General features: G+C 45.1%; 2 protein-coding genes across 2 annotated transcripts in view; both read left to right on the top strand.

Moving 5' to 3' along the window:
* The window catches only part of DCUN1D4 (defective in cullin neddylation 1 domain containing 4), a 90,341-nt gene that overhangs the window by 74,120 nt on the left and 4,042 nt on the right, over window positions 1-12,179 (top strand). The gene's annotated exons all lie outside the window — the stretch shown is intronic.
* On the top strand, window positions 7,696-12,166 carry LOC133058898 (borealin-like). Its single transcript, XM_061145994.1, is given in 2 exon segments — window positions 7,696-10,353; window positions 10,356-12,166. Coding segments are annotated over 2 exon segments (837 nt in total). The 5' UTR covers window positions 7,696-10,070; the 3' UTR covers window positions 10,910-12,166.

The raw sequence follows: 12,179 nt of genomic DNA, 5'->3' as shown, positions 1-12,179 counted from the left end.
AGAGAGTTGGCCTGGAGGAGGATGGAGGCGTGAAAGCTCTCTGTGCACTGCTGGGTTCTCTGATGGACTTACTGGTGCCCCTCTCCTGCTAATTTTGTTAAGAGTTTGGGAGAAACTGGAGTTCAGGTTTGGCCAATTTTTCGGAACTGGGCATTTTAGGGATTTGTTGAGCATCAGTCATGGAATTGAGGTCACTGGAGTAAGGCTACTTATTGCTAATTAGCCAATTTCAGAAGTTGGGGGCTGCTTCCAAAGGCATGGTCTGGTGTGTGGGTGTTTTCCAACTGTACCAAGCAGTTCAGTTCTGACATGATCTACCCAGAGAGAGTGTTAGATCCCACAGACTGAGGGCTCAGTCCTGAAAGACCATGCCCCTACCCCGCTTCAGATGCCAATTCCAGTCCAGGTTGTCACCTGTGCTTTTAACCAACCAGCTATAATTTGCTAAATCTCCCACACCCTTCATTAGGTTCAATTAATTTGCTATAGTGATTCATAGAACTTGGAGAAATAGTCGCTTTCAATGTTGTTGTTTAGTCAGAGTTGTGTCAGACTCTTTTGGGACCCCATGGACCGTATCCCCTCCAGGCTCCTCTGTCCATGGGTTTTCCCAGGCAAGAATACTAGAGTGGGTTGCCATTTTCTTCTCTAGGTGATCTTCTGACCCAGGGATTGAACCTGTGTCTCCTGCATTGGCAGGTGGATTCTTTACCACTGTATCACCTGGGAAGCCCCTTCCTTCTGTTTCCAGTGTATTATAAAAGAATGTAACTCAGAAACAGCCTAACAGAAGAGACGCAAAGGGCAAGGTATGTGGGGCATGGATGAAGCTCCCATGCTTCCTGAGTGCACCACTCTCCCCAAATCTTCACGTGTTCATGAAAGCTCTCTGAAGTCTGTCCTTTTGAGTTTTTAAAGAGGCTTCATAACAGCCCTGATTGGTTAAATCATTGGCTACTGGTGATTGAATGCAATCTCCAGCTCTTCTCTGGAGATGAGGGGTTTAGACTGGAAATTCCAACCCTCTAATCACAGGGCTGGATCCCCTGGCAAGCAGGCCCTTTAGGGGCTTTCTAAAAGGCATCTCATTGACATAACAAAAGACACCATAATTTCTGTTCACTTAGAGAAATCCCAAGGATTTTAGGAGCTCTGTGTCAGGAACTGGGACAAAGACCAAACATATGGTTCTTTTAAGTTGAAGTACCACGTGTGGGTCCCAATACAGAACTGTCATTGATCAATAGAGACAAGTTTAAAAACCAGTTCTAGCAGTTATGTGTTCCTATAATCAGTGAACAGTCCACTTTTCCCTCCTTTTTTGAATTTGAAATACTCTCAAGGTGTGAAATGGAGTATTTCCTGCCATATCAGTAAACAAGGATGTCGCGGCCATCGGCGATTTGGGGCCTCCGGGTGTGAACGTCTGAGCCCCAGGTGTGCTCAAACGGAGAGCAGTGCCTGCGGTCCAGCCGCTGCAACTGCTGACACTGCGGTGAGCGTGCATGTGGGACTCAGGCCGTGAGAAGCCAGAAGCAGGGTGCTGGCCCCAGATAGCCGAGATGCGTATGAAGGGAGTGATTTCAGTGTACCTAGACATTTGCATCTTCCCGTACAAAGAAGAGTGCTATATTCCTTAATTTGAGATACCTGCTTTTCCTTAATTCACAATAATCCTTGATGTTTGTTGCACACTTTGGTATAACCTGACTCCTTCCCCTGCCTGCTTGGAACAGTTCTTTCAGGGTTACTTGAGATGCTGTCTTCCAGGCTTGAAATTCTAAAAATTCCCAGCAAATAAAACTTAACTCTCAATTTCTTTGCATTGATTGCTGAGGAAGGCTTTCTTATCTCTCCTTGCTATTCTTCGGAACTCTGCATTCAAATGGGAATATCTTTCCTTTTCTCCTTTTGCTTTTCGCTTTTCTTCTTTTCACAGCTATTTTGCTTTTTTGCTTTTTCTTGGGGATGGTCTTGATTCATGTCTCCTGTACAATGTCATGAACCTCCGTCGATAGGGAGCATTTCATGCAAAGATGGGCTCAATAAAGGACAGAAATGGTATGGACCTAATAGAAGCAGAAGATATTAAAAAGAGGTGGCAAGAATACACAGAACTGTACAAAAAAGATCTCCATGACCCAGATAATCATGAAGGTGTGATCACTCACACTCACCTAGAGCCAGACATCCTGGAATGTGAAGTCAAGTGGGCCTTAGGAAGCATCACTACAAACAAAGCTAGTGAAGGTGATGGAACTCCAGTTGAGGTATTTCAAATCCTAAAAGATGATCCTGTGAAAGTGCTGCACTCTATGTCAGCAAATTTGGAAAACTCAGCAGGACTGGAAAAGGTCAGTTTTCATTCCAATCCCGAAGAAAGGCAATGCCAAAGAATGCTCAAACTACCACACAATTGCCCTCATCTCACACGCTAGTAAAGTAATGCTCAAAATTCTCCAAGCCAGGTTTCAGCAATACATGAACCGTGAACTTCAGATGTTCAAGCTGGTTTTAGAAAAGGCAGAGGAACCAGAGATCAAATTGTCAACATCTGCTGGATCATCGAAAAAGCAAGGGAATTTCAGAAAAACATCTATTTCTTCTTTATTAACTATACCAAAGCCTTTGACTGTGTGGATCACAATAAACTGTGGAAAATTCTGAAGGAGATGGGAATACCAGACCACCTGACCTGCCTCTTGAGAAACCTGTATGCAGGTCAGGAAACAATAGTTAGAACTGGACATGGAATAACAGACTGGTTCCAAATAGGAAAAGGAGTACGTCAAGGTTGTATATTGTCACCCTGGTGATTTAACTTATATGCAGAGTACATCATGAGAAACGCTGAGCTGGAAGAAGCACAAGCTGGAATCAAGATTGCCGGGAGAAATATCAATAACCTCAGCTATGCAGATGACACCACCCTTATGGCAGAAAGTGAAGAGGAACTAAAGAGCCTCTTGATGAAAGTGAAAGAGGAGAGTGAAAAAGTTGGTTTAAAGCTCAACATTCAGAAAACTAAGATCTTGGTATCTGGTCCTATACCTCATGGCAAATAGATGTGGAAACAGTGTCAGACTTAATTTCTTTGGGCTCCAAAATCACTGCAAATGGTGATTGCAGCCATGAAATTAAAAAGACGCTTACTCCTTGGAAGGAAAGTTATGACCAACCTAGATAGCATATTAAAAAGCAGAGACATTACTTTGTCAACAAAGGTCTGTCTAGTCAAGGCTATGGTTTTTCCAGTAGTTATATATAGATGTGAGAGTTGGACTGTAAAGAAAACTGAGCGCCGAAGAATTGACGCTTTTGAACTGTGGTGTTGGAGAAGACTCTTGAGAGTCCCTTGGACTGCAAGGAGATCCAACCAGTCCATCCTAAAGGAGTCCTGGGTGTTCATTGGAAGGACTGATGCTGAAGCTGAAACTCCAATACTTTGGCCACCTGATGCGGAGAGCTGACTCATTTGAGAAGACCCTCATGCTGGGAAAGATTGAGGGCAGTAGGAGAAGGGGATGACAGAATGAGATGGTTGGATGGCATCACCGACTCAATGGACATGGGTTTGGGTAGACTCTGGCAATTGGTGATGGACAGGGAGGCCTGGTGTGCCATGGTTCATGGGGTTGCAAAGAGTCAGACACGACTGAGCGACTGAACTGACTGAGTGACTGTTGTGACTGTTTTTTAAGTTGACAAAGGAGAGAAAAGAGATGATGTTGGAGTGAAGGACTGAAGGAAAAAGGAGAAAGGATTCCAAAGCATAGGCGGCGATTTAGTAGAGGGACCAGTTGGACCAATTTTCCCAAGACGAGCAGAAGACAGAAGATTCTTGTAAATGGGTAGGAGGTCATGAAGGTTTCTCTCCTTGTGGTTTTCATTTTCTCGGGGACTAATTGAAAGATTTCTAATGAGAGGGAGAGAAGAGGTAGAGAGGTGAAAGTTTGAAAGAGCCCCTAGACAGAATGAGAACAGATGATTAAGAAATAAGTTTCATTGCCCTGAGAGAAATGAAAAGTAAAAATGAGACTAGGGTGTGTAACTGGAGAAGGCAATGGCACCCCACTCCAGTACTCTTGCCTGGAAAATCCCATGGATGGAGGAGCCTTGTAGGCTGCAGTCCATGGGGTCACAAAGAGTTAGACATGACTGAGCGACTTCACTTTCACTTTCATGCATTGGAGAAGGAAATGGCAACCCGCTCCAGTGTCCTTGCCTGGAGAATCCCAGGGACGGGGGAGCCTGGTGGGCTGCCGTCTATGGGGTCGCACAGAGTCGGACACGACTGAAGTGACTTAGCAGCAGCAGCAGCAGGCTGTGTAACCAGCACAGCAAGAAGTGATGGATCTAGGACATTCAGTCTAGGTGACATGGCTGGTAGGCTCCAGCCCCCGACTGATATGAAAAGCAGTAAGATTTGGAAGTCAGCCTCCTCTGACCTGGAAAACTCCTCTCTCTTTGCAGACTGCTGAGACCACCCATCTCTGGACATGCCTTTTGAGAAATAAGGGAGGCCCAACGAACCCAGTTCCCCTAGCTTGAACTATCGTACATCTCCAAAGCCTTGCATATACGTTGCATTGTTTTCCAGGTGAAGGGATGATAGAAAACAAAGTGGGAAGTTTCCATAGCTGAGCTGAGTTGCCATTCCTGCCAGCCTTCAAATCCAGACCAGTCCTGCGGTCAGTCCCATCCCTATGTAGCAGTCATCAGACTGGGGTGGAATGACCTCAAGTATAAGAAGGTTATACTTCAGGTATAAGACTGTTTCCAAATTGGGAAAGGAGTACGTCAAGGCTGTATATTGTCACCCAGCTTATTTAACTTATATGCAGAGTACATCATGCAAAATGCCAGGCTGGATGAAACACAAGCTGCTGTCACAATTGCCGGGAGAAATGTCAATAACCTCAGATATACAGATGGTACCACCATTAGGGCAAAAAGCGAAGAAGAACTAAAGAGCCTCTTGATGAAAGTGAAAGAGGAGAGTGAAAAAGCTGGCTTAAAACTCAAACATTCAAAAAACTAAGATCATGCCATCCAGTCCTATCATTTCATGGCAAATAGATGGAGAAACAATGGAAACAGTGACAGACTTCATTTTCTTGGGCTTCAAAAAAATCACTGCAGATGGTGACCGCAGCAATGAAACTAAAAGACTCCTTGGAAGAAAAACTATGACAAACCTAGACAGTGTATTAAAAAGCAGAGACATTACTTTGCCAACAAAGGTCCATCTAGTCAAAGCTATGGTTTTTCCAATAGTCACATATGGATGTGAGAGTTGGACCATAAAGAAAGCTGAGCGCTGAAGAACTGATGCTTTTGAACTGTGGTGTTGGAAAAGACTCTTGAAAGTTCCTTGGACTGCAAGGAGATCCAGTCAGTCAATCCTAAAGGAAATCAGTCCTGAATATTCATTGGAAGGACTGATGCTGAAGCTGAAACTCCAATATTTTGGCCACCTGATGCGAAGAACCGACTCATTGGAAAAGACCCTGATGTTGGGCAAGATTGAGGGCAGGAAGAGAAGGGGACAAGAGGATGAGATGGTTGGATGGCATCACCAACTCGATAGACATGAGTTTGAGTAAGCTCTAGGAGTTGGTGATGGACAGGGAGGCCTGGTGTGCTACAGTCCATGGGGTCGCAAAGAATCAGACATGACTGAGTGACTGACTGATAAGAAGGTAGCAGGGGAAGACTGAAGCAGACATGAGAAACTTCGTAAGTTCCTGAAGCGATGTAATCAGCCAGGGCTTGCTATGGCTTTTGAGCTGCAGGCACAGTGGAGGATGGCATCTGTGAGATTATTTGGGGGCACTGGACGGGATCAGCTGGAATATAAAGGAAAAGTGGGACAAGGGGGTAGGCTGTGCCTCAGAATCACAATACCAGGAATACTAGATGACTCCTTACTAGTTTGGAACAAGCATCAGTTCAGTTCAGTTCAGTCGCTCAGTCGTGTCTGACTCTTTGCAACCCCATGAACTGCAGGGGTTCAGCACGCCAGGCCTCCCTGTCCATCACCAACTCCTAGAGTCCATCCAAACCCATGTCCATTGAGCCGGTGATGCCATCCAACCATCTCATCCTCTGTGGTCCCCTTCTCCTCCTGCCCTCAATCTTTCCCAACATCGGGGTCTTTTCCAATGAGTCAGCTCTTCGTATGAGGTGGCCAAAGTATTGGAGTTTCAGCTTCAGCATCAGTCCTTCCAATGAACACCCAGGACTGATTTCCTTTAGGATGGACTGGTTGGATCTCCTTGCAGTCCAAGGGACTCTCAAGAGTCTTCTCCAACACCACAGTTCAAAAGCATCAATTCTTCGGCGCTCAGTTTTCTTTACAGTCCAACTCTCACATCCATACATGACCACTGGAAAAACCATAGCCTTGACTAGATGGACCTTTGTTGGCAAAGTAATGTCTTTGCTTTTTAATATGCTGTCTAGGTTGGTCATAACTTTCCTTCCAAGGAGTAAGCGTCTTTTAATTTCATGGCTGCAGTGATTTTGGAGACCAGAATAATAAATTCAGGCACTGTATCCACTGTTCCCCATCTATTTGCCATGAAGTGATGGGACCAGATGCCATGATCTTAGTTTTCTGAATGTTGAGCTTTAAACCAACTTTTTCACTCTCCTCTTTCACTTTCATCAAGAGGCTCTTTAGTTCTTCTTCACTTTCTGCCATAAGGGTGGTGTGATCTGCATAGCTGAAGTTATTGATATTTCTCCCAGCAATCTTGATTCCAGCTTGTGCTTCCTCCAGCCCAGTGTTTCTCATGATGTATTCTGTATATAAGTTAAATAAGCAGGGTGACAATATACAGCCTATCAGAGGAGGTCAAATTTTCCAAGGCAGGGAATGAGATATACTAAGGTATAAAGACAATTAATGACCACTTAGGTAAAGAGGACTCACCCAGGGATGCTCCAGTGGTCCAGCTCCAGGGCTAGATTCCTGCCTGGCATACAGGAGATGTTGAAGGATGTCCTGGAGGAAGGAAGTGTAGAAGACCAAGATCCTTGGTAGGAGACAGTCACTCCAGTGGGGAGAAATCTAGAAATAGAACTGATAGTGAGTGGAAGGAAATGGAAGAATGGATCTCGTGGCCTGACCCCAGGACTATGATCTTGTCATAGGCACGACAACACATTTAAGAAGCAGAGAAAGAAGCATTGTCATCATTATCCCACTCGCCACACCAAAGCTGGATGAGGCTTAGATAACACTGTTCCTTATTCACAGGTTGCTCACCCTGAGCTTGGGATCTCTCTTTGAGACAAGGTGCAAGAGCAGAAAATGTGCCATATGGGCTTATATTTTCAGAAAGCTGTTGAGAAAAAGCATCAGGTGAGACAATTAATATAAAAGTTAGCTGTAAGATCTTCCATAATATGGAGTGTCCAAAGATCTCAGGAAAAAGACCAATTCTTATTCTAAAATGATAACATTCTTGGGAAGTACATGGATGACATACGAAGTTTGGCTTCCTGCAGTGGCTAAGTTGTCTTGGACAACCTCCTGCAACCTAAGAATAGCTAGACAAGTTAGGCAAAATATTAAAAATCTATTTGAAGGAATTGAAAAGCTACCAAGGAAGTGAACATTTGTTAGGCAAAGATCTAGAAGAAGAAAGAAGCCAAGAGAAATGAGCCTGGTATTCGAGGCTCATCTTTTTCCCTCCAGGCAGTTCTCAAGCATGAAAGCGAAAGCAGAGGCCGAGGGGCCCAGACCTTTGGAAGGTCTCATGGGGAGGGGGTGACACAATTCCCGGAGTGCAGAGTGTGCCCAGGAGGATGGGCTCTGGTCACCAGATGTAAGGTTAGGGCCCTGAGAAGCTGTGAGAGTCAAGGCTGCCTATGAATAAGGATGAGCTAGAAATAGACCAGTACTCACAGGACTAAAACTCAGTTCCAAACCAGTTCAGTCCCTCATGGAATTAAGGTAATAGCCTCTAGCAGCCTGACAGAACCAGAAGTAAATTCTCTCTGGAAAAATATATCATCCACGAGGGATACATATATGAAGTCAAATTCTATTCACTCATGACAAAAGTCAAATTAAGAGCAGAGATGTAATTTATCTTCAGAAAAGCTAACAAATGAAGTGTGTGCGTGTGTGCTAAGTTGCTTCAGTTGTGACCAACTCTTTACCACCCTGTGAACTGTAGCCCGCCAAGCTGCTTTGTTCATAGGGTTCTCCAGGCAAGAACACTGGAGTGTTTGCCATGCCCTCCTCCGGGGACCTTCCTGACCCAGGGATTGAACCTACATCTCTTATATCTCCTGCATTGGCGGGTGGGTTCTTTACCACTAAAACCACCTGGGAAGCCCAAAGGAAGAAGATAACACAAAGTCTAGTGATGCTGACAATGTTTTCATACTAGATATGAGTATCTTTGGTTTCTACTGAGACTTCTTTTTAAAATTTATTTATTAATTTGACTGCCTGAGGTCTTGTTTGTGGCATGTGGGATCTTTTATTGTGGGGCAAGGGCACATGGGATTAGTTGCCCCATGGCATGTGGCATCTTAGTTCCCTGACTGGGGATTGAACCCATCCCCTGCAGTGGAAGGCACATTCTTAACCACTGGACCACCAGGCAAGTCCCTGCTGAGACTTACTTCTAAGCTTGATCTTGCTGCCTTTTTGGATCATGTGAGTTCACACCTCTCCACCTATGGTGACTGGACCTGAGGTACACACCTGTTCCAGCAGGTGCCAATCAGCCACAGACTTGGCTAAGTCTTTTATATCCTCTTCCTCAGAAATTTGAACTAAGATATACTGAGTCAGTCAGGAAGATATAGGTGAGTATGAGATCTATAATGTCATGAAGATTTGGGGTAGGTTGACATTTTACATTGTTTATATTGGATGGCATCATTGACTCAATGGACATGAGTTTGAGCAAACTGCAGGAGATGGTGAAGGACAGGGAAGCCTGGCGTGCTGCAGTCCATGGGGTCGCAAAGAGTCGGACATGACTGAGCAACTGAACAATAACAACAACAATATGCTAATAAGCCAGAAATAAAAGCTGATTAACAAAGAGCAGGAGCAAGAAGCAGATATGGGACATGCAGTTCCCTGAGAGATGGATGGGACAGCTTGGTCCCCAGTTTCAGGTCCATAACCCATTTCCCCAGTCTTTGCTCAGCTTTTTGATGTCTATTTTTGGATATTTATAAGACTATTGAAGCCTTGACATAAGCTTTCCTTTATCAAAAAATATCATACAGAACCTCATGTGATGTCTATAATTTCTTGTTTGTAGTGTTAGCAATCATTTTTTTTTTTAAAAAAAAAAACAGGCCTATAAAAAGAACAAGATTTTTTTAAGGGGAAACATCAGTAGAAAAAAGACCCATAAGAGATTCAGATATTAGGATTATCTGACATGGAATTTAAATTAAATGAATATTTGTAAGACAGGAAATTCAGCGGAGAACTGGAAACTATAAAAAAGAATCAAAATGGAAATTCTGGAACTGGAAAACCAAATTAGATGAAATTAACTCAGTGGATTGGATTTAACAGAAGATTAAACACTATGTAGACAGAATTAGTGTTGAGAAGATATGTCAGAGAAAATCCAGATGAAAGTACAGAGAAACTTTTAAAATGTAGAAAATATGAAAACAAGTCAAGAGATGTATGGCACAGTAAAAAGCTGTAAAATACACATAATTTGAGTCCTGGGAAAAGGGGAGAGAGAAAGTAGAAGAAGCAGTATTTAAAGAAATGTTTTTGTTTAGTCATTAAATCATGTCCAACTCTTTTGTGACCCCCATGGACTGTAATGTTGAATAATTTCCAAAAATTAATGAAAGAAGACAAACCCCAATTAGAGTCCTACAAACACACAAGCAAGACGAATATAAAGGAACAAGACTTAACTACATACAAGTAGAACTTCTGGGGGAAAAAAAAAAAAGTCTTTAAGAATGGCCAGACTAGGCGTTCGTCCCGGAGCCGCTCCTTCTCAGCTAAAGCAACCAGGTTTTTCCTCAGCCCGAGTATCAGAACCTGCAGCCTCCATCGAAGCGCCATGGCTCCGTCTAGGAAGGGCGGCAGTCGGGTGGCCAAGACCAACGCGCTGCGGAACCGAAAGCTCGCCTCCTTTCTTAAGGACTTCGACCGTGAAGTGCAAATGCGATCCAAGCAAATTCAGTCAGACAGGCAGAACCTCCTCAAAGAGTTGGATAACTTGTACAACATTGAGATCCTGCGACTCCCCAAGGCTCTGCGCGAGATGAACTGGCTCGAATACTTCGCCCTTGGAGGAAACAAGCAGGCCCTGGAAGAAGCAGCAACAGCTGACTTGGATATCACAGAAATAAATTAACAGCAGAAGCTACTCGAACACCCCTGAAACCTGCCAAAACACGAAAGGTAATGCAAGTGGATGAGATGATAATGGAAGAAGAAGAGGAAGAAAATAACAATAAGAATCGTCAAACTGCAAGAGTTAAAAGGTGTCCTCCATCCAAGAAGAGAACCCAGTCCATACAAGGAAAAGGCAAAAATAAAAGGTCAAGCCATTATGCCACCGTTACCCCGTCTGTGGGCCGACTGGAGCTGTCTCTGGTGAAACCAACCCCGGGCCTGACACCCAGGTTTGACTCACGGATCTTCAAGACCCCGGGCCTGCGTACTCCAGCGGCCAGAGAGCGGATTTACAGTGTGTCTGTGAATGGCAGCCCTCTTGCTGACAGCAAAGAGGTATTCCTCACTGTGCCGGTGGGAGGCGGAGAGAGCATGCGGTTATTGGCCAGTGACTTGCAGAGGATCGATATTGCACAGCTGGATCCAGAGGCCCTGGGAAACATTAAGAAGCTCTCCAGCCGTCTCGCTCAGATCTGCGGCACCATACGAACTCAAAAATGAAGCTGCTATTCCAAGACGGGACAGGATGGGCCTTCAATGGGCACTTCTGGAACCCTGAAGAGACCTCTTCCTTTTGGCTTACTGTTTGTTTGAGTGTGAAGTTCCAGCGCAGGGGGTGGCGTTCCTCTTGGAGAACTCAGGAAGCTTTGCTTTTGGCACCTCCAAATCCAAGTGACAAAGACACTGCCTCTGCATCCATACAGTCCCAACTTCCGGGCCTTCTCTGAACTGAATTCTCCTTCCTGCTCTTAGAGCGGCCGCCTCTGCTCTTTGCCCTGCCCCAACTCGGAGGAACCTCATGTTCTCAGGAGGACTGTCAGTCACCCTCGGCAGGGAGCCCTGTGCAGCTGGGCTCCCAGCCTGAAGGCTGGGAGCTGTAAGCTCCAAGAAGGGAGCTCCACGAGAGGGCAGCTCCGAAGCTGGAAGGAACTGTGCGGATGGGGCCAGGACCAGCCACAGCTGTGACCCCAGCAGGACACATCTCCCCTCCCGTGCCCATCCTCTCCCTCCTGCGGTGGGTACTGCTGGGGCTCTGCAGTCTTATACCTGCCATGCCCCCCAGGAGTCTTGTCTCCAGTTGATTTGTGGACTAGTATTGTGTATTATCCCTGTTCACCAAAGACCAAAACTTGGTTTGAGGACAGTTTCCATGTCTTGCTCCTCTACCTCTCCAGTTAGTTCAGTTAGTGGGAATCTGGATAAGGGAACTGTAGGATTTAGATTAGTGTGGGGTTTTTACATGACGGGTTGCAGTTGAACTCAAAGCTCTCTAGTCTCTGCCAGTTCTGTAGACTTTCCGAGAGCACTTCTCTCTTCTTAGGTTCATGGGGGAGCGAGTGTAGCTGGTCTGGGGGCCCCATTCCGTGCGTTTGGCCTCTGCCCTGGTGTGGGCTGTCCCGTGGGCACGGAGACCCCTGCGCCCCAGCCAGCCCTGCTGCCCCGAAGAATCATGGGACGTGGTCCAAGAACGTGGGAGCCGAGAGTTCCCGCCCCGCGCTCGGGAGCACAGTGGTGTGTGTGGTTCTTTGTTGTACTTTGTACTATCTTGCTACACAACCATCCTAGTAATCCAGTCCTGTCCAAGATATGTTCTTTTCAAGTTGTCTTATTCTCCCTTTCCTGAGACTTTTGTACATATTGTTTTCCTGAGTCGTGGTATCTGTAAGCTGATTTATTCTGATCAGAGCTACCGAAAGGTACCAGTTTTCAATAAAGTATGGATTTGGATTTGTTTTTAAAAAAAAAAAAAAAAAAAAGAATGGCCAGACTA

The sequence above is a fragment of the Dama dama genome, chromosome 6 (assembly GCF_033118175.1).
Source record: "Dama dama isolate Ldn47 chromosome 6, ASM3311817v1, whole genome shotgun sequence".
NCBI lineage: Eukaryota > Metazoa > Chordata > Mammalia > Artiodactyla > Cervidae > Dama > Dama dama.
Note: the sequence above shows the minus strand (reverse complement) of the source record. Positions and strands in the feature narration are given on the sequence as shown.